General features: G+C 41.5%; 2 protein-coding genes across 5 annotated transcripts; one reads left to right on the forward strand and one right to left on the reverse strand.

Moving 5' to 3' along the window:
* Positions 1 to 938: 938 nt before the first annotated feature.
* Positions 939 to 10,200, reverse strand: cbx6a (chromobox homolog 6a). The gene is made up of 6 exons (XM_040146943.1): positions 10,059 to 10,200; positions 8,110 to 8,153; positions 7,844 to 7,909; positions 7,140 to 7,206; positions 4,716 to 6,080; positions 939 to 2,014 (listed from the first exon to the last, which is right to left on the reverse strand). Exons 1-5 carry the CDS (start codon positions 10,125 to 10,127, stop codon positions 4,809 to 4,811), a joined length of 1,518 nt encoding a protein of 505 aa, XP_040002877.1. The 5' UTR covers positions 10,128 to 10,200; the 3' UTR covers positions 939 to 2,014; positions 4,716 to 4,808.
* Positions 10,201 to 11,022: 822 nt separating this feature from the next.
* pla2g6 (phospholipase A2, group VI (cytosolic, calcium-independent)) lies at positions 11,023 to 24,338 on the forward strand. 4 transcript variants are annotated; one of them, XM_040147248.1, is made up of 19 exons: positions 11,023 to 11,132; positions 11,880 to 12,100; positions 13,035 to 13,244; positions 14,290 to 14,470; positions 14,619 to 14,806; positions 15,399 to 15,495; positions 15,880 to 16,062; positions 16,701 to 16,809; positions 18,068 to 18,184; positions 18,983 to 19,073; positions 19,474 to 19,637; positions 19,718 to 19,868; positions 20,550 to 20,686; positions 21,012 to 21,089; positions 21,482 to 21,636; positions 21,804 to 21,855; positions 22,255 to 22,370; positions 22,470 to 22,543; positions 23,238 to 24,338. In XM_040147248.1, the coding sequence occupies exons 2-19, from the start codon at positions 11,886 to 11,888 to the stop codon at positions 23,380 to 23,382; spliced, it is 2,463 nt and encodes an 820-aa protein (XP_040003182.1). In that variant the 5' UTR covers positions 11,023 to 11,132; positions 11,880 to 11,885; the 3' UTR covers positions 23,383 to 24,338. The 4 variants fall into 4 exon arrangements, with proteins under 4 accessions (XP_040003182.1, XP_040003186.1, XP_040003184.1 ...); XM_040147250.1 differs by having other exon boundaries at positions 11,127 to 11,198; XM_040147252.1 differs by lacking the exon at positions 18,068 to 18,184.
* Positions 24,339 to 24,737: the final 399 nt, after the last annotated feature.

The raw sequence follows: 24,737 nt of genomic DNA on the forward strand, positions 1-24,737 counted from the left end.
TTGCATGATGCATGTCTACTCGGCTGTAGGCGTTGAAGCTGCACTAGTCAACATTTTTCCATTTGTATTTATGCATTATTATTATGTATTTGTATTAAGGATAGATCAACTCACCGTATGTAATGTGAGAGGTGTTACTCATAGCAATGAACTCACAGGGAATTATGACCTGACTCCGCAGTTTCCTTAAGCTAAAGAGCTTTTTTTTTTTTTTTAACCTTCTCTGGCAACGTCTCATCACCCTCATTTCCAATCACAGCAGCTGCAAACCACCTGCCCAGCAGCAAACAAAGTCACTGACTAGCCGGTGGACACAGTGGAGCACCTGGAAACCAAAACCGAGCTGGAAGGACGGTGAGTATCGGACCTGGATTCATCAGTTTGTCAGAACCATGACTCCAAACGGGCGCTGAAGCTACCGTAGAGTAATATTAGGCTGATGTCTTCTGGATGTGCAAATAGGATCACGCTCTCCTCTTGCTTCAGTCCTGCTCTGCTGTGCAGGGGGTTCTGAGAGCTTGTTTCTGGCAGACATGAAAGGCGGGGATTAAACGGTTGTACCTTGCATTCAAATTCTAAACACTTTGAGAGGATAACATCGCTTGCTGCCGACTCGTTTTGTTCGGCTTTGAAGCTGCTACAGCTTCGAAGTTATGTAAAGACAAGCCCACGTCTCACCTTCATTTTCAAGTACAAATTTGTACGTACAATTACTGAGAGACATTTCACACATTTGTGCTCACTATAGTGATGGTAAAGAAATTATATAAAGGCTTTTATTCCTGTAGATGTTTACTCAGTATCCTGCTTCTATAGATAAGTGCTGTAAGCTGTGCTGTGTTCAAGTCTACTTAGAAACATCAAAATATGAGACACCAGCTGAAAAAGCAAAGATAAGCCAGCTGCTTTTTAAAGAGCTTTTAATTAAAAGCCTTGTACAAGAAACACACAAAGCAACAACAGTAACAGTTAACATGACACTGAATACATAATCTGTACAATAAGGGTTTGCAAAACATGCTTCAGAAGTTCAGATACATTACAATGTCATCATTATCCTCCACCTCTTCATCATTACCATCAATACAATGTACATAATTCAAATTAGCATAAAACCAGACAAAACTGCAGTCTTGACACATTAAAATCAGAGTTTGCCTTCTGATCAAACCCATATTGGACTATTAAAAAATGGCATTCAAATAAACAGCATCACATTAACATTATTATGCATATTTCAAAAAACTATTAAAAGTACAGTACAAAGGAAAAAACAGCTTAAAAAGCACAATTTTCAATTCATTTCGCATCTTTATCAATACATTTAAACAAGTATCCTTCCTTTTTTTTTCCAATTAGTGCCAAATAAATCTAGCACTCAAAATTACATCACATATAAATGTAAAATTATTCAAAAGGGAAAAAAAGCTTTAAAAAAAAAAAAAAATCCAATAATAAAATCAAGAGCCCTATTTGGTTGAAAGATAGGCCACTAAGTTGAGTTGTGCTACCCCATGAGAAAGAAAAAGAAGAAAAACATTGCTATCAACAGTTGGAAAGGTTGCCTAGCAGCCTAATACCTTACACATCTACCAACTGCAAGTCACTTCTATCCACCACTTAAAGATATTAAATATATAGTAGATGAAAAAAATCTATTCCAAAATCACGTTATATCCATTTGGAGAAGAAAAATAATCCTTTAGTTCATCATGTTTGTGGAAAATATAGAGGACTCATTCCTTTCCCACTTTGTCTAATCAGGATTTAAGTTATGTACTTAAATTAAGTATCTTAATTTAAATTTGAACTATCGACCACTTAATAATAGTGACTGTCACTTCTTCTTCATATAATGGATGTGTCATTTTGGAATAAATTCTTCCACGTGTAACCTATGAGAGTATTGAAACTGTATTGACAACAACTAGAACCATTCAGTACATGACAGGAGAGGAGGCGACATCTTCCTCGTCAGCGTTTAATGGAGACTTGGAGAACGCTGCGCTCGCAACTTTTGGAAAAGACGACAACAGAAACCATATAAAGTTATTACAGTTTGTGATAATGTGAAACTTAATGTTACCATGCTAAAGTCATGGTTTAAGGAAGTGGTTTTTTGTTTTTTTTTTGGATCTCGCCCTGTGTGACAGTAGCTGAGTTAGACGAGGTAAATGCCGCCTGGAGTGTAGCTGGGGTTGAATGGAGCAGCTATAAGGCAACACATGCGGAAGGTTTTTTTTAAAACATTGTAACACACAGGTACACCAGAGTAAAAGCCAAGGTCTGGGAAGGTCTAGAAAGAGCAGGCAGCACCAGAAGAGGGTTTTGAGTCTGTGTATAAAGGGCTAGGTTTCTTTTGAAGTACTTCAGATACTCTTGAAATCAGAAACATGGTCCAAATCTTTGATCACTTCCAAAAATTTCAGGGCATTCAGCGGGAAACAACCTGCATTGAATGAGCTCAGCAGAGTTTCATGGTCAAGAGCACGTGGGCAATGGATCAAACCTTCTGAGATCAAGCATTTCTCCCCCCCCAACCACCAGGCTACCTGACGTGCTTTCTGACTGTAACACGATGCTACCGAAAGACTGTGCCAACTTTGGTAGGCCGTCCTAAGTAGGTCCTTGCCTTGGTGAAATGTAAGCGCAGCAAGGCAGGAAACAGAAACTTGGTCCATTAGCAAAGTAAAAACAAAGCGTCTTATCAATCTTGACCTGGTAAAGTGGCTGGAGAAGCACATGGTAGATAAATTTATCAGCCACAGACAAAAAGATCATTTGTCTTGAGGGAATTTACTAATAGGGAAAAAACAGCAGCACGGGAGAATGTTGTTTGTGTTTGAGTCTGGTACGTTAGTGCGCCCTTTGGTTTAATTCCTCATCATTCCACGTCATGTGCTCAAGAGCACTCTGTAACCACAAGTGAAGAAATTACCAGGTCAAAGACCAGAGTCTAAAGTCAGGACTGAGTGCCGTACTCAGAGACTTCAGCAGAAGAGATGCTACCAAATTAGGAGCCCGGAACAACGCTGTCTGGTTAAAGGACACTCTTGCTACTCATACCCTTCATGCAGTTATTTGGGGCTGTAACACATGGAAAAAAAGTTTAACTGACTGTTTCAACACCATCAACCAAACCGAGAGCAGCAGGGGGACCTCAGCTACAATCAACCACCAACTGTGCAACGTAAGCATCACCAGAGACACTGAAACCTCAGATACCTTTGATGTTGAAAGTACTTGAGTGTAACTAGAGAAAGGAGCAGACATTCCTCAATGTAGGTGGTGTTAGGTGCTTTGTTATTTCATTTTGGAAAATGTCGCCATTCTCTGCAGCTTTTAGACAGATGACTACAGATTTATCAAAATATTCCCCCAAATTTTAACTTACTTTCACCAATACAAAAATCTCAAACACATTTCCGTGTTAATATATATTAAAAAAAATTAAAAAAAAAAACCTGGCACAGTAACCCATTTCTAGCACCTAACAGACAGTTACTGAATAAGTTGACAGAAAAAAAGGACAACAACCTTATTACTGGCAAAATTTAGGCCTGGTTCGGTTTCTCCAGGCCTATTAGGTTGCAGAGCACTGAACAAATTCTACATGAACCATTTCTATTTAAACTAGCACATACAAATGAAGCACTGTTAGAACTTGCCAGTCGCTACTGATTTTTGCAAACCAAATCTACCTGGATACATGTTCCATAGACCTCAAACACCTACCAAATAGCTCACAGGTTCAATAAAGTACTATTTTTAGCTGCATTATGTTGGTGGCATCAATTTGAACTGTGTTCAGCTCATGGACCTTCTAGACCTTGACGAGTTGAAAAGTTAAATGGCGCTAATCTGGCATACTGAGGAAATTTCACAACTAATTGCAGGCCAGTTTAGAGTCTTGGTGGACGTTAGAGAGTTGAAGAAGGTGGTGGGTTTGTGAGAAAACAAGGCAAGCAGGGAAAGACGGCAAGGACAGCAATAACTTAAAAACTATTGTATTTGCTTATGCAGCTTTTAAGGTTGTGCGTGCATATAAATACTTACTCATACTGTATGTATATGCATGTGCGTTCAAGAGAACAAGAGGAAAAGGCCTTGAAAAACTGATGAACTACATAGAATAGGTCATTTTTCGATGCAGTCAAGTGCATTGCATTTACCTCGCTGTATTGATGCAATATATGAGAGTCCAACTGTGTTAAGTGCAAAAACACACCACCTCATTTATCATTAACAAGCTGGACTTCCAATGAAACTAGGGGGCAAGAAATTGGCATAACACCTGAAGGCTGTCTACAACAACCTTCGCAGCATAGCATGTATCTAAATAGCATTTGTTTCTTTCATATGCACCAAGTGTGCTTGATAAAAGCTCACCCGACACCCCAGATGGGCAGGGGTTTCAATTTGTGTTAGACCAAACAAGCTAAATGCAGCATGTCTGGAGCAAGTGAAAGAAAACAGATGCTATTTCTATCAAAGTCTGCTTCAAAGAGTCAGTGCTGTGCAAGTGGACAAAATATGGCAATTTAAGTGTCAACAAGGGCATGTTAGCTGCCCCTGTTCGAATGTATACATTTTCTTTAAAAAAAAAAAAACTGCTTTTTTTTTCTCTCTCTTTTTTTTTTTTTTTAACTATTCAATGGCTGGGCGGTGTAAAGTTACATTACATTTCATTAATCATTACACAAATATGGACACACCTTTAAGTAAAAGGTAGGAGGGGGCTGAAGTGGCAACACTGGCATGATATTCTTCTATCATCAATGGCAATCAGCTTCATAACATCTGATCTCCTATGGCTTGGCTGGGGAGGGGTCGTCGGAGTTGGTGGCAGGGGGAGGGGAAGAGGCATTTTCGGGGCTAGCGGAGGGGGAGGCAGGGCAGGATGCAGGAGAGGGGAACTCTTTTATGGTGACCGTGACGAGGTTGGTGGTGACATCAGTGACCACCACATCCTTGCAGCTGGGGGCCATTTGAGGGTGCCAGTCAGGGTCTCCCTCAGCAGGCACCCTTTTTGGTTCGGTCGGGGCAGAGCTCTGGTCCCCGGGGGCAACAGAGGGGAGAGCGGTGGGCAGCTGGCGTTTAGCCTGGCGTTGGCGAGGATTTTTCCTGCCTCCCTCTGAGGGCACTGAGCGGTCCAGGGCACCCTCCTCCTCCTCGTCTTCCATGGAGGAAGAGGGTGAGGAAGGGAGGAAGGGATACGCTGACGCCACCGGGTTTGCATCTGAGGATGGGGCAGGAGCAGAGTGCTTGGCGCTCTGGCCCCTCTGGGTCTCTATCTGAGGTTTAGTGGGCTTGAGACCCTCACTGGAAGGTGAGGTTCCAGTGGCGGGCTGGGGTTGTGCAGCTGATGCAGTGGGAGATTTTCCTTCAGAGCTGCTGGAGCTGGAAGGAGAAGGAGGTGACTGGTACTGAGAGGAGGTGGTGTGGCTGTCCTTGGCCCCTGTGCTGGAGCATGAACCTGGGTGGGAGTGGAACGGGCCTCCACACTGCAGCCCAAAGGGCTTCCCGTACATCGGGAACCCCAGCATCTTCAGGGGAGGCTGGAAAGGTCTATAGGGGGCCTCTCCCTTTTTCCCGATGATGCGATTGCGGGAAGGGATGTTTTGGCGTCCTGTTGTAATATTCCTACTGCCTGCACCTGTGCCACCCCTACCTGGCTTGTCAATGACCTTCAGGTTGAGGATGATCCTTCCTCTCTTGACCTCCCGGGGTTTGACTCTGCGGTTGACGATGCGGACGGTCTCGGAGAAGGGGGACACATGCATGCGGGAGGGGAAGCCACCAGGGTTGGAGAAAGTAGGCGCCATTGGGTCTGAGCGAGGCAGAGGACGCCTGGACATCCGGTGGCAACGGTGAATGTCCTTCTTCAGCTTGTGGGTGGCTGCGAGTGAGTTGAGTTTAGGAGAGGGTGCTACAGTTGAGGAAGAGGACGAAGATGGTAAATGATGAGGTGAGGCAAAAGAGGAGGGAGCTGCTCGGCTTGAAGTGGACATAGAGGAACGCGATGTATTCTTGCGGGCACTGGAGGCTTGGCTGCCGGTCTCTCTTTTCTGAGCACGTGCCTGAAACAAACCAAACATTTAAAAACACCACTGTAGCAGGGGAGTGAGCTTTACTTTTGTAGAAAAAGGAACTGCTAGTTTGAAAATTTGGATCGCATAGTGCACACTTTGTTTCCAATATAAGCCCAGGTTTTTTTTTGCTTTGTAGGACAAAAGAGTCCTGCTCTTTAGATTAAAACTTGCCAAATTTGGCTTACAAATTACTGTTTTTTTAGATATCCAGGTCAAGACGTCTCAAAATGCTGTTTGGACAACAGTGTCATTTCATTCTAGTGGCTAAAAAAATGCACTTTTCAACTAAATTTAATGTAGTTTTCGTTTTAATTTTGTGTTTTGATCTCTAAACCACAAAATCAAATGCTTACTGTGAGTAGTAAGCAGTGTTTAGTTGCATCTGACACCTAACCAGAAAGTTCAGCAATACAGCAATTGATTGACTATGTGATTAATATAACAACATCCAATGTAACAGAATTTTCCATTGTTGCACTAGTTGTTGGTGCCACTCTAAATGATCCTAAATTGCCCGTGCAGCTCAAACTACAGCTCTTCTTGCAAGTGACAGGCTCTCAAAAATATGGCACATCAGTTCAGATATCCAAACTCTTTTAAACTTCAGAAAGCTGTTTCCTATGCCCAAAGGCTGTTGGCTTAAATATCTGCCAGACTGCACAATGCCTGCTCCAAGTTGATCTGTAAAAATGAAAATGGCAGTGTGAAGAAAAAAAAAAAAACTAGCTCAGCATAAATGCTTCCCTACAGCATTGACCTCTAACTCATGTTATTTTCTAAAGACAAGAAACACCATTGTTTGTTCACAATAGTGTCGACAATGATGCATGTTGTAAGTGCAAGAATTAAAATAAACTTCAAACAAGCAAGAAAACCTCCCTCAAGTGGGTTGACCTTATTCTTAGTTTGACATAAGAAACCACAAGCAGGACTTTCCACTTTCTTGTAAGGTACTGCTACCTAAGTAGAGGCATATTGTAATCTACTAATTGAGAAGTAAGAATCCAAAGCTCATATCTATGCAGACATACAAATATCAAAAACTACCTTCATGACAAAGTTTTTGGGTTTTGGTCCCCGCTTCTTCGGCCCATGCAATTCCCTTTCCCGTTCCCTAAAAAAAAAAAAAAAAAAAAAAGAGTTTACCAACACAAAATGCAGATGACAAGCACAGGCTAAAAAGAGAACAACACGAGTAAATATGAAAAGGATCAAAAGAGAAGACTGATGAACGTTGTGGTTCTGTGAGAGTAGAGCAGTTAGGCACAGAGGGCATTTGAAGCCATGTTTGAAAGCAAGACGGTTTTCTCGGTCTTCACGTGTCACGTGTTGTTTCCACTCTACGTGTCATTTTGGTTTTGTCCATTTTATGATGTCCATTTTAGTTTACTGTTAATCTAGTACTCTCAGCAGAGCAGCCCGAGTGGCTTGGCGGCAGACATAAAGGACTTCAGCTCAGATGGACCACAATCAGATGGAGGCGGCGAAGGAATGTAATGACACTAACAGAGCGAGCATAAGCACTTACAGTAAGATACATGGGAGCTAGCTTAAAGTAGGGAGATACAACAATGTACAAAAGAAGCTTAAGAACTAAAAAGAACAAAATAGACAGCTTCATAATATTTGAAGAGCCATAATCGAAGCATAGCATACGTTGTGAAATTGTAAGTAAACACAACAATATGCCAAGTAAGACTTATATTTGGCACATGGTGCATGTACTATCACTGTTTACCAGCTTTACTCACTTTTGCTCAAAGCCCAGTATCAGCCTGTCATCCAGAATATTCTCCTCTGGCTCCCAAGTGCTGTGTCTGCACAACGATGGAGTAACATGAAGAACACACACAACAGAGGAAACATTCTACCCCAAAAAGAATTCTGCACCACACTGAACTTAATCAACATTTTCAGTTCAATGTGGGGACATTAAAAAAAGGCATAACAACGCAGATAGAGAGAGACTGAAGAATGTGATGTTTACATTAAATTCATCATTAAGAGTAGCACTTACTTCATTGCCCATCCTTTCCATTTTACCAGGTATTCAATTCTTCCCTGCAATAAAAATCATAGATGGTGAGTTAGCAAAAACAGCTCATATCTAACAATGGTAGAGAGGGAGATTGAAAGAAAAAAAAAAAAATCCCTTAAATCTGGAATTAATTTGCAGCATTGTCCTTTTTCGCTGTTCAGTCTTTAGTCTTAGATTAATCTACATTTGAGAGTTGCTGGGTTTTTGTTGTGTCCTTTACACATAACACAAAACAAAATCTTGCATGCTTCTAACACTCTGTGTTAGAGTGTAAACCAGAATGTACTGAACACAGATTTTAACTTTTAACACTGATTTTGATGATAATCAGACTCAATTATTGGGTTTGCAGTGAGTAATAGAAGTATTGTGATTAATCTGAATTAAGAAAATGATTACTATAATACACAGTGTGGAAATATTAAAGTTTTTAAAAAAAATATGGCATAAGACACCTTGGAAATAACGGTGTCAGGGGATGCCCAAACTTACCCAGGCAGGCAAGGAGAGTTGGGGATCTCCCAAAGAGACTGACACCATTATTTCCAGGTAGACATGGAGGATGTGACCAAATATGGAGCCCACCAGCAAGGGGTATAAAACATGATGTCTAGCCATGCTTTCTTCAGTTGGTTTGCGGAGCTAACTCGGGTTTATCTCTTTGTGAGAGAATAAACTCGGTTGCATTGAGGTCTGATCATCTCCAGTGAGCTTTTTGAGACTCCAGTAACCCATCACCTTCACAAAAGTTAAGTGGTTGGAAGACAGGTCCAGAAATACTCTGGTCGTGATCTGAGCATCTTTTTCTCCAACACAGTCCTGGTGAGTCTACATCAGTAGTCTATCAGTCTGGTCAACATCAGTTTTTAACTTAATTATGTTTCAATTAAGAAAAACACTTGTTGTAGTTGGGGATTTCTTCACATTTGATTAGGGATGTGTAAGTGCTCTGATCTGGATGTGAACTCATCCTGGCTCGCAAAATTATAATTCCATTAATCCCATGCATTCTAAAAAGGAGCCCTATACATTTTCACAAACTTTTTCTTTTTTGACACAGAAGTAACTTGAACTGCATGGTAAACATTACGTATTTTCATTTCCAAAAAGGATGAGTCAGTTTAACAACATCTGTAGGAAGAGATTATCCTTAACCTAAATATGGTAGTCCTGTCTCTCTGCAAATTCTTGGATTACATGCATTTCAAAAAGAAGGGGTGCAATTTAGAAGCTCCAGCAGGCAATTCAGAAGTAACTAGAGGCCTGGTGGGCCTGCTAGTTAACTGTGTATACCAGTCACTTAAGATGGTATCCTACCAACATTTATGGGATCTTTTCCAGTATACAAGCTATAATAGTCTCATAAAACACTGACATCAGAAGTCCCCTAACAGCTGTGGTTGATAGACTTCTTTTCTCTTCAAGAGTTCATGAATGCAAAGACTAATGTTTGGGGAATCATCTCTCACAGCCTGCAGAAGAAAAGCAACAGCCTCAAACTGTTTTCTACGTGGGTGCAACATGCACCTCTTCCACAGGCTGTAAAATGAAGATTGTGACCGTATAGCTTTAGCAACCGTTAGCTGACGGAGAACTCAGGCCCCTCCATTTCAAAGCACAGCCCACATCCCATCGGCTGGGCTGCCTTGTTCTTTTAGAGCTAGCCCCTTCTTTGTGTTGCTGTTTTTATTGCCCTGCTAATGCATGCATATACGAGCCATGACTGATAGCCTTGCTAGTTAGCTTCTAGCTAGTTGTGACTGGCAAAGTAAAGGAATCTTCCTGCCACAAGGCCTCCATGGCACTGCATAGGGGCAAGAAGACAGCCCCGAGCTTATGGGCTGGATCGGTGCCGCGCTGTGGCGTTCCGACCGCGGCCAACATCTGCAGGCAGTCAAAAGACGCGGGACAGCGGCGGTGTGGCTCACCTTACGAACGCGGCGTTTCAGTATGGCTTCCGCGGCGAAAATGCGATCCCCCGCCGCCGAGAGCTCCATCTTTCATGCCCGAGCTAAGCTACCTGTTCGCCTCTCTCCAGACGAGTGCTGAGCAAACTGAGAGTCGGCAGACGCACGCACGCATATGCACACGCGCGCGCCCATGCACGCACGCACGCACGCACGCACGCAAACACACACACACACACACACACACACACACACACACACACACACACACACACACCAATACGGCAGCAGCGGGGGTGCGGTCAGCCTGCTATCTGTCACGTGGCCGGGGTCAGCCCCTCTGGTCGTCCTGGCAACGATGAAGACACTCAAAATGGCTATAGAAGGGAGTATTGGCGAGTTTTGTTTTATCATACAGTGCTTTAAAAGGGGCAATTCTGCATCCTGAGTAGCTTTGGGTTGTTTTTTTTTACTTTGATATTTGCAAATACTACTTTTAGTATTTAAAATAATGTGCGTAAAATAAAATGGAGAATGGAGTATTTTTACATTGTGGTATTGTCACTTTTACGTAAGGAACTGAATCTGTGTGTTTATTGGTGTTTTAGAATAGCAAGGACTGAACTAAAAACCGTAACGCTTATATAGTATCATCGGCCTATTTAGGTGCGTTTAGGATTATTTGAACTGTTTCTAAGTCACATTTACTATTGGAAGATTAGTTTCAAAATTGCCCAAACTGGTGAAGTTTCTGTTTGTATGTGCCTCTTATGTTGGCTTGCTCTAGTAAAAAAGACAAGATAAGAAACTGAAATATATTTTTAATTTAATTTCTCATATTTAATTTTTATTTCTCAGTTTTATTTCTTCTCAAGTTTCTCGACTGACTAAAATTTAACGGTTTATGTCCTGTATACTATTACATGGAAACATTAAAAAAATATATGTAAAATATTTTTTTTTTAGCAACGTCTGGTCTTTTGAGCTCTGATTGGAGGAGCTCACGTCAATCGTGATTTGTAGCAAGTTTGGTTGGAGAGTCGCGGTTGTTGATGTAGCTGTCAGAAGTCAGGCGGCACGGAGGACAGCTAGCAGGTAACCGTGTAGAGACCTCAGCAGGCTGCTTATATACTACTTAATGCGATTAGCTGCACTTGACAGGTAGAAAACTGTAGTATAGTTGAATGATGCATGGTTTGGGGATTTTTATATCAAAAACTTGGACTACAGGCACGGTTCCCCCGACAGTTTGCTGGCTTTTAGCTCTGGTATCATGTCAAATTGATTCTGGATAGCCAGAAACTCGTGAGCAGCATGAATGGAGCCACTTGTTCGTGATTTAAACGAAGACCAGCTTAATTCATAGTCGTTTTTCATAGTTCCTAAAAGGTCTTGGAGTGTACAGGAAGCCGAGAGTTGACAGTTAACATGAGTTGTCAACTTATGCTTCAGCCCAACTGTAGGTAACGGTGGTATAATTAGCTTAACCTCAAAGGAAACTGTTTCTGAAAGTGCAGTTCGTTGCTCCACTTATCTGACCACAAATTGGAGACTTCCAGCAGCCATACTATGTAATGTCAGGCATATAACTCCTGTTGAAATTCTTGAGTGGTTATATTCTTCCCTGGGGATGAAATAAATCATTCATTAATGTTGACAATCTTACAGGCTGTGGTAGATCAAAAAGAGCTGCCAAAGAGGGCAGAGTTGAACATTTCTGCATATGCTGCCAAAACCAGGAGCTGCCAAGACACTTTTTTGTTTTGTTTTTATCAGTTAGAGTTCATAGAGACTGTGCTGTAGATGGTGTCGGTCTTCCCTAAGCTCTCTGTTTGATCTCAGCTGACAATGCAGTTCCTTGGCCGGCTGTTGGACACAGTCTCCTCTGTGTCAACCCTCTTCACCAACCCCTACCGGGTCCGGGATGTGCCGCTCTCCGACTATGGTGGAGGAGGCAAAGTCTTGCTGAGAGAGGAGGGACGCATGGTCCTGTACAGAAACACCCAGTGCCAGTCATGGGACTGTCTGCTTATGTGCCCTGAGATGCCGACTATGGTTCTAAGGTCGGTATTGATCACATCAAGGAGTGGGAGAGAGGCTTAAATGTTCAGAGGTTAGCTGAAATGACTACATGTTGATTTTTGAGATGCATATGTTTGGTTGTTGACCACCTGCAGATTTGGTGCCTACTTTCAGCCTATAGCATCTCATTGTTTTAGTTTAGACCACTATCTACCTACACTATTACCTAAACATTAACATCATAATAATAACTAAATCAAAGCCCTTTATCTTGAGTGAGTCCGTGTCATCAGTCATTACGCCATAGATCTGAAAAGCAGGCTTAAGTAATGAAATTTGGACAGTTTCATGGTTTCCCAGAACTGAAACCAATTGCTTAATCTGTCGTGGGATAATGTTCTAGATGTAAGGATGGGGCTTTCCTCTAATGCAAACTTAATGATCCCTGCCCAGCCATAAAGGGAGAGATCTTTAAGAACTTACAGCATGCTAAAGTTACATTTAAAATTTACAACAGTTGTGCTAGTCAGCAAAGAATTGTTAAAGCTACTTTTAAAACGTGAGCATTCATGTAAGTGCCTCAGTGTCACAGCAACTAAAAACATTTGTTGGGTTGATGTAAAGGTTACAAAAGTTCATGAGTAAAGAGTAGCGAAACAAAACAGAAACCTTGACAAGACAGCATCTTTAATTTACGTAAGTAAAAAGAAATTTAAAAAGTCTCATTCAAGGAACAAAAGGCACTTTTTGTAGTCAAGGGCCACAATGAACAAACTTCTAAAATCAACAAAATATGTAATTTTACGCTGTGGCCAAACTGTTGCGTACAACTGGAGTTGCCTTTATATTCTTACTTATCTTATCTGTCACTTGTACTGGTCTTACTGCATGCCTTTAGTTTTTGCCACCCATTTAGATTTCCTGTCATAGTTCTTGTAAAATTTGACAATGTAACCGCTGTACTGCCTGAACTAGGCTGTTTCAGGTGGCGTCAGAGGAGGATGCCATGAACTGGTTTCCACAGTTTGCCCTCAAGCTTCGCCCCTTCTATGAGACACTTCCTCTGAAGGCTGAGACCACCCAGCCAATTGTGGACTGCATCCGCAACCACCCGGACTGGAGCTCTGCCCACGTCGCCGTGGAGACAGGCCTGAGACAGTGTCTCAAACATAACTATGTCCAGAGGTAAGACTGGATGCGTTGACTTTTGTTCAGTTGGCTTTGGTTTTGGTGGTTCAGGCAAGGACTGCAACTGACAATCATTTTCGATATCAGTTAATCATCCAGTTAATTCTTTAATCTATGAAATGTTAGAGATCACAATTATATAAAACCGAGAAAAGCAGCATATCCTTCACATTTGAGAAAGGTCAACCGGTGAATTATAACAATGAATTGTTTCAGCAGTAGCTCTGGCTCGGGTCAGGTTTGCCCATGGATAAGTAAATGTCAACAAGTCATCAGTAAACAATGAAGAGAGGATTAGCCTATATTGCATAAGCTTGTTTTACAGAATCACTGATTGTGAGCCAGTCTGTATGAGAGTGCCAGCTAAATGCAAACAATGCAACAAATACTATTGACTGTTCTTAATTGTTTTATGTTAACAGGGCTTTAAAACCCCTTACGGTGAATTTGAAGGTTTTATCCCGTTAGCTACAAATTATAGGACAGGACTCCTTCCATTTACCACACTATGTCATCTGTCAGTGCAGTATGATAATCAGTTAATAATTACTGGAAAGCTACTTGAGAGAGTTAATCCATCTCAATGGAAACATGCAATTGCTATATTTGTCGTCAAAATTTTGCAATAAGCCTCTGAGTTGGCATTGCACTGAAAAGCTTGCAGCTTGCCAAGTTTCAGGACTGGGATGTTAGAATTACTTAGAGGCACAAACAAGAATAAATTTCATAAATGTAACTGCTTGACCTGCATTACCACACCATGGTAACATAACTTTGGCCAAAAAAAAAACAAAAGTCTCTCAAGCTGGATATCATACAGCACTGATATGATTGGAAACTCGTGGCTGCCTGGCAGGAAGGAAATTGTTTCAACACCTGCTTTATACTATGGGAAATTAGATTAGTGGCCAAAACATGCAGAACTACCTGTATGATCCTACAATGCGCACAGCTGCAAGAACTTTAAATCCTCACAAAATACAGTTGGAGAATCAGTAAGCCACGCCACTCTGAAATCAACCCCTCATATTTCCTTCTCCAGTCAGATCAATGCTCGGGATGCATCGGGTCAGACGCCGCTGCATCTAGCGTGCGAGCGTGGTGACTCGGTGTGTGTGAAGGAGCTGCTGGAGGAAAGCCAGGCTCGCACTGACATCAAAGACCGCAACGGAGAGACGCCCATGCACTATGCCGCCAAGCAGGATTCTCTTGCCATCATCCAGGTGAGCGCAAGTGAAGTCTCTGCTTCATGTGTACAGGTTGTACTGTAACCGTGTTGCTTTTTTCACGTCCTCTAAACTGTGTATTAATATTATTTTCCCTCCTTCCACCTTCTTCCCCCGTGTTGCCGTCCATCGTCTCCTCATCCAGGTCCTGTGTTCGCGGCTGTGCTCGGGGGTGAATGAGCTGAACAACAACGGGGAAACACCACTCCACGTGGCCTGCCGCCTGGGACGCGTGGAGGCCGTCAAAGCTCTGTTGGATGGTGGGGCCAAGTGCGATGTCATCGGCGGCATTGGCTACCCCATCCACAGTGCCATGAAGTACAGCGAGAAGGGGTTAGTATTGGAAAGGGTGAGGACGATGATTTACAATGTAGTCGTTTTTTCTCTCTCCAGGTGTCTGTGGTGTAACTGCTGATAAACTTTTAAATTGTCTCTGTACATCGTAATCAGTCCATGCCCGTGTTGGAGCATTTCAAATGAATGTTTCTTAATGCTCATGGACAATCTAGAATGAACCGTTTAAGCTTTTTGTAGCTGCAGAACAGCGGGGTGAGCAGCAAGGGTGTCTCTGTTTTCCTCAATGACTCAAAGGAGCATATGGTTTTGAAGTAACAGTTTCCTCGGTTACCCTGCTGAGCTGCCTCTATTATACATAGACCTCTAATTGTAGATAAACGCCCATACTCCTATGAGTTTTTTGCAGTATGCCTACAGGATCTGGGTTTATTGACTTTGGGCAATATGTAACAGTAAAAATAATCTATAAGAATACCTTTCAGAAAGTCTCATCCAGGTAACTCATAGTCTTTTAGAAAGGTTACCAAAGTTGTCAGTGTACAAAATATTTTAGAAAAAAGTTTCTTGAATCGTACTTTAGTTAATAATATAGTAAATAGTCCTCTTTCAATTTGTGTTTGCCTGTCAGCTGTGTGGAGGAGATCCTCAAAGCGGACCCAGGCCAGCTTCAGGCTGAAGACTCTGTGTATGGAGGGATGCCTCTCCACTGGGCCAAAACTGCTGAGGTGAAAAATATTACTTTGTGTGTTTTGTGGTTAGAAATCCATAATGAGCTGTTCAAATGATGTATTTGCATTCTAGTGGTATATAGCCAGAGAGGTGAACATGTTGAAGCTTTGATGAAATATTAATGGAAGTTTGACCGTTCATGACCTCTGTGAGCAAACAGTTGGAGAATGAGCAACACAGAGAAACCTTTAATCCTGCACAGCTCTCTGCGAGTGATGACTACCTGTGATTGGTGTTGCTCCGGGCGCTCTGGTCTGTGAAACCAAGACATCAGTGTTTGGAATTAGAAATGTGTCAAAGGGTGTCTATAAAGACCAACTCAATGTCTGCTGTTTAAAAAAAAAAAACCAAAAAACAAAACCTTGGTGTCTCTGTTTCAGATGTGTCGTATTCTGCTGGAGCGTGGCTGTGCTGTGAACTACCTCAGTAAGACCGGAGAGAGCGCCCTCCACATTTTGACCAAGAGAGGTCGCTTTGAGGCGGCCATGGTGTTGCTTACCCACGGAGCGAATGCCAACCTGAAGGGCCAGGATGGGAACACAGCCCTTCATCTAGCTATGAAGGTGTGTGTAAAAAGATATATCGGTAATTTTATCTTCCAGGTGAAAATAATAACCTCTTACTGAAAATCTGAATTTTCATGAAATGGCTGAGAAATGTCGGAATGATTTTGCAAAGTGGTTGCAACACAGCATTAGCAACAGGGGAAAAACACAAACAAGATTACAGGAGTTTTAAAATGCTGGACACTTTGGAAATCAGGTTGCATCACACATATAGCACAAGGGTGACCTTTAAAGATCTGGTTTTCTTTAATGACCAGCATACTCACACTACAAGATATTGTCTGTCTCTCTCACTTGATATAAGTTCTTACTGATATTTCTTGAACAGAAGGTTCTTTTGTTTGTTTTGCTTTATTCAAAGTTGCACAGCTAAGCTTTTTCTCAGCAGGAAAATTGTTTATCTTGTTTCAACTATGCATTGATGTAACTACTAAAAAATTTAAATGGACACACCACAAAGCTAAATTACAACACCTTTTCAGTGTATTAAATGTCACAGATTGATAATATCTTAAGGAATATCTGAAGTTGGGTTTTTTTTCCCTTTATTGTCATCCTGCTGTTGAAATGCATATGATTTTGAAAAAAATGTGTTATTATCTATCGTATCATTTGTGCAACACTGTGCTCATTAGATGGACCACATAGAGTTGATCAAAGCTCTGATTGTGTTTGGTGCTGATGTGGAGATCCACAACGACCTGGGAGAAACTCCTGGACTGATCGCTGCACGCACCAGCAAAGGTAAATGAGGCAGGAGGGATGGGAAAGAGAGCTTTTAGGGGAAGAGATGAGAGGCGCCGCGGCAAGGAGAGGCAAATTAGAAAAATAAGGAACATTAAGGAACTCTGAGTTTGAATAGTGAAGTGCAGTGATAAATTTACAGAACTCGAACTAACAAGCCTGTGTGATTTAGTTTGATGTAATGTAGTCTTATTTAAAAGCATATGTTCTGCTATCCATGGCAAAGCCTCTGCATGAAAATGGTTGGGTATGTAATGAATGATCTTGAAACTGTACAAAATCACAAATTTGAATCAACCCATAATCCCGTTTTACAGCTGCTGCAACTAATACAGTGTTTTTCTGACAGGTTAGATGGTTAGAGAGCTTTCAACGTGCCTTTTCTAAGGGGCAGTAAGCAGAATTACACTGCCATGTAGTGTAGGATAGGACTTGATTCCCAGAGACTAAGCCTCACATGCAAAATTCAAACATTACATGTTACAGCAAAGGAAAGAGGGAGGAAGCAGATAAAGAACTGTATGAAAACAAACTCACTAGTTGGTCCCTTAATTATGCTGTAGACCAAAATCTTAATTGTTGTACTTAACTACTGTTCGCATGTTCTCCTTCTCAACAGTAGAGGGAAGGGGTACAAGTGAGTGGCACTGGAAAATATTTCAGGCACCAAAGCTAAAAATCTTTGTACTTGCACCTTTGTCGGTGTAGTATTTGCATCATCCCGTCAGTTCAGAAATTGAGTTGAATCCACACCCTTTCTTACACAGTGCCAAAGATTAAAAACAATTAAATTCACAATCACAAATGGGGATTTACCACAAGAGCGTCCTATTGGAAAGGTGCAAAGGTGTTTCCGTTGACAAGCCAAATGTATAGTCTGTAGTGCAGTGAGAAAAAGAACATTGTTACTCCTGAGTTTGTCTTTCTATTGATGTAAGATTATTGCATGAGCATATTTGTATTTTGCACATAGAGATGATTGTGTTAGAACCACCTCTTGATTCTCTGAAGCAGAAATGGTGATAAATTGAATTTGCTGTTATTTATTGATTGTTTTTTTTGGGTTTTTTTTTTTTTTTTTTTTGAAAATGCATGATGATGCTAACAGCTTGCTTATGTACTTGCCGTCTCTCTCTTCCTCTCTCTCTCTCTGTCTACTATATCTCTCTCTTTCTTCTTTCTCTCTGCTTTTTATGGTGTGTGCATGTCTAACATATTGACTTGCCTGCATGTGTGTGTGTTTGTGTTAACATGAAAGGTCCTAATAGAAAGATACTGCTGGACATGCTGTGTAGTGTAGGGGTCCAGCGTTGCCTCCCTCCCTCCCCCGGCAGTCCTCCCCCCATCTCCTACAAGGCCAGGCCTCAAGGCATAGGTAACACCAGCAACCCTCACCCTTACCTCTGGTTCACTTTTCTCTGTTTCAGACTTTCTTCAATGTAAATGTCTCCCTTTGAGTCATGAAGGAAGCAATTCTACTGGGAAGCGCTTCTATATTTTTACATAATTCTTTTTCTATTTATTGTATATCTTACAGTTTGGCAATGAAGCGGATTTTTCTCATCCAGTGAAACTTGTTTTTTGTGCTAATTTATAATCATCTTCACTCCCTAAAATACCAAAAACCACATTTTAAAGATGGAGTTTAGGGTTTTTCCATATTCCAAAGAGTATAGAGTTTTTTATTTTTCATATTTAAGTGCTCTAGGGACAAAATAAAGTATAACTTAAGCCAGATTAATGACCCAAAAAGATCAGATTTTTCTCTAAAATCTGAGCCACACGGTGTGATGTTATTTTGATGTAATAGCACTGACTGAAAAAAAGGATATGCGAGGAAGCAGCATTGCCCTGCTCCCAAAAAAATTTTATAAGCAACATACTGTGGAAGAGAGTGGTTTATGCTGATGGTAAAATGATGGTGATAATAGTAGAAGTATAGTTTAATTATTTCTTACATTCTTTCAAACTTAACTCAGTTTGCCTAACTTTAATGAATAAACCAAATATCATTATATGAAAATAAATATTTTTTTCCAAACAGACATTCATATTAAAATTCCCATGTGGCTTGTAGAGAACCCAGTGGTCCCTTTCATCTTCCATCGTTTTCCAATCAATACTCACCCCAAGTACTGGTATCATACCAATAGCTGTTGTGATTGGTTGACAGGGTTTGAGGACATCATGCATATGGGGGCCGCAATCGGTGCAATGAGCAGAGGCAAATCTGAAGTGGACGGCCCCAGAAGGGAGAAAAAGAAGTGAGTAAGGGATTGTACAAATATTATCCCGGGGGGATAATATGGCTGTAATAACTTTATTCAGCAGCTCGTTATTTAAATATGAGAGTGGTTGTATTTTCTCTATTTTGTTAAATTTGCCATAAATACATCATTTTGAGATGTTAAGGGGACAATATTGCAGTTTTTTTTTTTTTTTTTTAAGATAAGGGGAGGTCCCTCTTGTATATTTTTGTCAGATTAAATATAAGATTTAGCCCCCCTCCCTATCACCGTAACTTTGTCTCAGTCCCTGAGAAACCTTAAACATTTTATCGGTATTTTTACATGAACATTGAAGATTTGGAGACAACAGAGCAGTCAGATTAGTGATTAGTGATTACAATATGTGCTGTGAATTTTTTCCTCTCCTCTCCTGCAGGATGGACAGACTGCTGTGTCTGGACGGCGGAGGTATTAAGGGTCTCGTGTTGATCCAGATGTTGATCGCCCTGGAGAAAGAAGCCGGTCGACCCACCAGAGAGCTCTTTGACTGGGTAGCCGGCACGAGCACTGGGGGCATCCTGGCCCTCGCTATAATCCACGGTTCGTGTGTTTCCTTTTACACTTCACGTTGTTTTTATAACGCAGCATCAAAACAATAATGGCGCTTCTTTTATATGCAGGTAAGTCCATGGAGTACCTGCGCTGCTTATACTTTAGGATGAAGGAACAGGTGTTCAAGGGGTCACGACCCTACGAATCAGCACCGCTGGAGGACTTCCTGAAAAAAGAGTTTGGCGAGAACACCAAGATGACAGACGTCCGATACCCAAGGTAACTGTTCTCATCAAAATGTGTCCACTAGGCAATAGGCAGAAAAGGAAGAAAAATTGCTGAAAAAATGCTCTCCTCAGACATACTCACTAGCAAGTGGTAAAGTAGTGTAATGGTAGCTAGTCGATAGTGTAAGCCAGCACTATGGTACCACAAGAAATTATGCAAATAGAAAAACCAACACTCATAAAAACATTCCTGGAAGATTCAGTGTTCAGCCAATGAGTTCCCATAAAGCAGGCTTTATGTCTTTCTTGTGGTAATTTGTGATTTTTCCTTTGTTTCTGCTGTTGGAAAAATAACATCCACCAGCTTTAAATACGGTACTTATTCGCTGTGATTGGTCAGTTTGAGAAAAAAAAAAAACATGCCAAGTACAGTGCCTTTGAAAATTTGAGCAGATTTCACCCTGGGGTGCCCCAAAAAGCCTCAGTGTTCTGGAAAAAATGACTCCACTGCTTAGAAATGTCAGCAAGTAATCTCTGAACCCACTGAAGAAAAATTTTCAAAAGTAGCCAGATTCTGAAAATTAACAAATTTTTGTGTCATTTGGTGCAAAGGTTTTAAAGAGAATAACAAGTCCAAGATCTTTTTTTTTATGCAGCTGACTGGAAATTTACCTCTCCACTCTCTAACAATTACTCTTTTTTTCTTTCCCCTTACATCTTTTTTTGTGTATAGGGTGATGGTGACCAGTGTTCTGGCCGACAGACATCCAGGCGAGCTGCACATTTTCAGGAACTATAACCCTCCCTCCATCCACAGAGAGCCCCCATATGCCACCACTGCCACATTCAAGCCCCTCACCATCCCACAAGGTAATTCAGAAATGGCCAGTTGTGTTTGTTGGCCCACTGCACTAGACCACAGACGGTTGTATGGGAGGGAGAGTGGAGTGCATTCATACTACCACTGGATGGCGTCAAAGCAAGCAGTCTTCATAACCTACACTAAGTGACTTTAAATTCAGTGATTAGGTTGTCTCAATACTAAAACTAGGCCTCAGTTCAATCAGGAAATGAAACCTAATAAGAAAAGCTCTGGGTGAATGCAAAACCTATATCTGTGTTCATATGTCACCATATCTATGAACAGCTGCACTTGTGCCCTGATGTTTGAGTGCCAGCCATGTTGTTGTTACAGGATGGGAGGATGAGGATGTGTTGATAGTAGGATACACAGAGGATCCACTCAGAAAGCGTAGGAAGGTGACCGATGAAGGTGTGTGGACGTATGCATGTGTGTCTGTGAGTGGGACACTACGAGCTTTTGAAAGGAACAGCTTCACAAAGAATTTAACTTTCACAGTCACAGTTTCAATACCTCACTAATTAAAATGAGTTCATGTTTGAATTACATCCTATACAGACAACATACTTTTGAAGATTTTTAATGGCACAGCTGCGAGGAAAAATGCCTCAGTGCTCGGCCCTTTTCACCGTGGATGAATGTGTTTGTTTGCGGTGGTGCTGTTTGAAAAAAGCTGTCAATGGCATTCATTTTGTGAGTGTTACCATCTTATTGTGCAATATGGAGTCTAAAAATGTGTACCCACACTCCAAGTCTCCAATTTGTTTCCTTGTAGTCATACCCTTTTCCTCTTTTTATATCAGAACAACTCGTGTGGCGAGCTGCCCGCTCCAGCGGCGCTGCTCCCACCTACTTCCGACCAATGGGCCGCTTTCTGGATGGAGGGTTGCTGGCCAACAACCCGACACTGGACGCCATGTCAGAAATCCATCAATACAACAAAGCCTTAAAAGTGGAGGTAGGAAAAATGACAGCATTCTGTTTTTATTTCTTCCTTGGTCTTCCTTGGACTGCACCTTCAATCACTTACCCATATGGATTTTCAAAGTATTTATTGATATTCATAGGTCATTTATTTATCTGTTCCCTCCCTCTTTAACTCTTCTTAACCCTCCTTCCTCTCAGGGCCACAAGGAGGAGATCAAGAAGTTGGGTATAGTGGTCTCCCTTGGTACAGGTAAGCCACTTCACTGTGTCTGATCATAGCAAACAATGTTTTTCAAACAAATACAGATACACTGGCACTTTGAGATGAAGTTACACTTGCTTGAATGTCCGCTTCAGTATTCCATGACATTGTAAAATGTCAAAAATTTTGACTAATTAGCCTAATACAGTGCGTTTATCCAAGATGCTCTATAAATACCCTGAAATCACATTTTCCTGAGACGGGAGGCAGGAGTGTGAATTGCATCCTTAACTCATACTATGTTACTTAGTTATACCCACAGAGCACAAGAAAACAAGAAAATTGTCAAAGCACATTGTGAATGAAATAACTTGAGATCACTGTCTCTGAGCAAAGCCCTTACTGTTTTTGCACTTGCGCTGTGTATGTGCTCCTGCGTGTCTCCAGGTAAACCCCCTCAGGTGGTGGTGAGCTCTGTGGACGTTTTCCGGCCCTCCAATCCTCTGGAGCTGGCCAAGAGCTTTGTTGGAGCAAAGGAGCTGGGCAAGATGCTGGTGGACTGCGTGAGTACAGCTACAGCACCTTCTTCAATCTGCAGCACTTTTCTTCATATTTTGGACGTCTCTCTAATTATACAAAAATGGGTCTCTCTGACTGAACAGTGTACAGACTCTGATGGCTGTGCAGTGGACAGGGCCAGATCCTGGTGTGACATGATCGACACCATCTATCACAGGTCTGCTGACTATGAACCTGCTACGCTTCGGTTCTTATGTACTGCCACCTCCGCTCTCTGTCTTTAATTCTTCATCTAATTAAGCCTGCCCTCATCCGTTTTCCTGACTAAACATCGGAATCACTCCATCTCCCCTTTGGCTCACTTCTCTTTGTCTCTCACACACTCACACTTTCCTCCTGCAGTGTATCAAATAATTAGGACGTGTTGCATTAGGAAGTGATTACTGCAGAGAGCAAACATTGAGGTGCTATAGCTGACATTAGTTCAAATACGAGCAAATGTTTCATAGTTGCCAGAAGAGGTTGGGAGCACAGAACAGCAGTCAAATGTGAGCGTGTCAGTCCTCTGGACTAATGTTAACGCACTAATTCAGAAAACCTATTTGGGAATCGGAGATCCACTTGTCTGCTATGCACCTGGCTCAGAGAAGATATGACTGCAGCTTTATCACATCATAGACTGTTAAACTTGTACTAGTTGTTTCATTCTCAGTGCCATTAAGTTCAGTTTAACCAAATTAAAAGTGCGTAAATCCTTTTATTCAAACACGATTCTACGGGCTTGCATACATTTAATTTTGTTCTTCTTATCTTTAGTATTTGTCTCATTTGCAATCACCTGTTATGGTCTATTAACTTTAAAGTACCTTGAAACTCTTAACAAATCACTGTGTTCATTGTCTTTTGTGCAGATTGAGCCCCCAGCTGTCACAGGAGGTGATGCTGGATGAGGTGAGTGACGCGGTACTGGTGAACATGCTGTGGGAAACCCAGATGTACCTATATGAGAAGAGAGAGATCCTCCAATCCCTAGCAAATTTGCTACTGGACAACTGAAAGCACAAGAAAATCACAAGCAGAGGCCGCGAAGATGGGACTATGAGAGCAGAAGTGATGGCCTATATGAGATCAAAGGGGAGGCCCGTGAGTGGAGTCAGAGACAAGAGTGGTTGGACGAGGCGTTGATACGAGACGTATTGCAAGTAATGTAGCATCATGTGACCTTATCACTGAACTTCTCATTATCGTGGTTTATCACGTTTACTGTTGTATATAAACCAGTGAGTGTAGAGTCTACCTTCGTGAGTATGTGAATACAGGGTAAATGTACCAAGAAATGGTATCACTCAAATCAAACAAAAAGTAGCACACACTGATTGTGGTAGTGTCAGCTAATGGTGGTTTTTCCCCTCTCCATAGTGTTTGGTAACAAATAGAGTCAGAGCATGTTCGAATCCAATTCTTATTGGTTGCGATAAAACGAAAACACTCCTCGTCATCCTTTAAAGTAGCTTAAAAGACTTTCAGTATACAGGCATTTTGCATGAGGCTGTATGATCGAAGCGACCCTGCAGTGCCACTGCAAAATCTGCATTATACTGTAGGGCTTGGATGATGGATGGTGGTAAAAAGTTCTGCCTTATGTGTCTGGGACCCAAATTTGTACTGTATCCTTTCCTATCACCACATTTTCATGCCTTTGTAAGTTATTTATACTGACTTTAAACCCAATATTTAACCTCACATGCACTGATAACTTGCTTGCACAATTTGAAGTGTCTCATCCTACTGATGTATTGTAAATGAGTCTTGGGCACATATTTAACTTACTGTTACAACGGAACTGGAAACTAGACTTGAATTATCAACTTACTTGAAAGACAAAGAAACTGAAGACTCACTGCTACTTGCACAACGTAAACTTGAGGAAACGAATTATTTAATATGTTTTTTGTATCTGGATTAATTACTGAAGTGTATACTGGTCTGGTAATAAACTATATTAATATTTACTTAAGATGTATCCATGAGTGATTTGCTGCTTTTGTTGCTGCAGTCATGCACTTGCTTAAAACCTCTGGTTTGTAGTTTAATGCAGCTTGAGTCTGATACTTGAGTCTGTTTCTAAGAAAATGAGTACAAGTGACCAAAAAATGTCTGGGATTTTTTTTGGCTCCTTTCCAGTCAGGACCTACCGCCCTGTCAGTATGACTCAATGTTGTGCAAGGGGTTTGTTGAAATTTCTTCTTTAGAAGGAGGAATTTTAGAAGTTACTCTCTTCAGACATGTTGTAAGTTACAGTAGTAGTTAAATCTGTATGCAGAGACGTCATGCGGGACACACTCGTAGCCATTCCAGTGTACAGTGAACCAGTTGATGCTTGAAATGGGATGTTCTGCTGAGCAGGGGCA

This window comes from Xiphias gladius, chromosome 15 (assembly GCF_016859285.1).
Source record: "Xiphias gladius isolate SHS-SW01 ecotype Sanya breed wild chromosome 15, ASM1685928v1, whole genome shotgun sequence".
Classification (NCBI taxonomy): Eukaryota; Metazoa; Chordata; class Actinopteri; order Istiophoriformes; family Xiphiidae; genus Xiphias; species Xiphias gladius.

Excerpts from the sequence above, each read along its gene's own strand:
- cbx6a (XM_040146943.1), bottom strand. The coding sequence starts at position 10,127 with ATGGAGCTCTCGGCGGCGGGGGATCGCATTTTCGCCGCGGAAGCCATA. Across the intron at positions 8,154-10,058 it reads TGAAACGCCGCGTTCGTAAG|GGAAGAATTGAATACCTGGT; the intron begins GTGAGCCACACC and ends TTTTTATTGCAG. Across the intron at positions 7,207-7,843 it reads ATACTGGGCTTTGAGCAAAA|GGAACGGGAAAGGGAATTGC; the intron begins GTGAGTAAAGCT and ends TTTTTTTTTTAG.
- pla2g6 (XM_040147248.1), top strand. The coding sequence starts at position 11,886 with ATGCAGTTCCTTGGCCGGCTGTTGGACACAGTCTCCTCTGTGTCAACC. Across the intron at positions 16,063-16,700 it reads CCCTTCATCTAGCTATGAAG|ATGGACCACATAGAGTTGAT; the intron begins GTGTGTGTAAAA and ends TGTGCTCATTAG. Across the intron at positions 19,638-19,717 it reads GGCCCTCGCTATAATCCACG|GTAAGTCCATGGAGTACCTG; the intron begins GTTCGTGTGTTT and ends TTTTATATGCAG.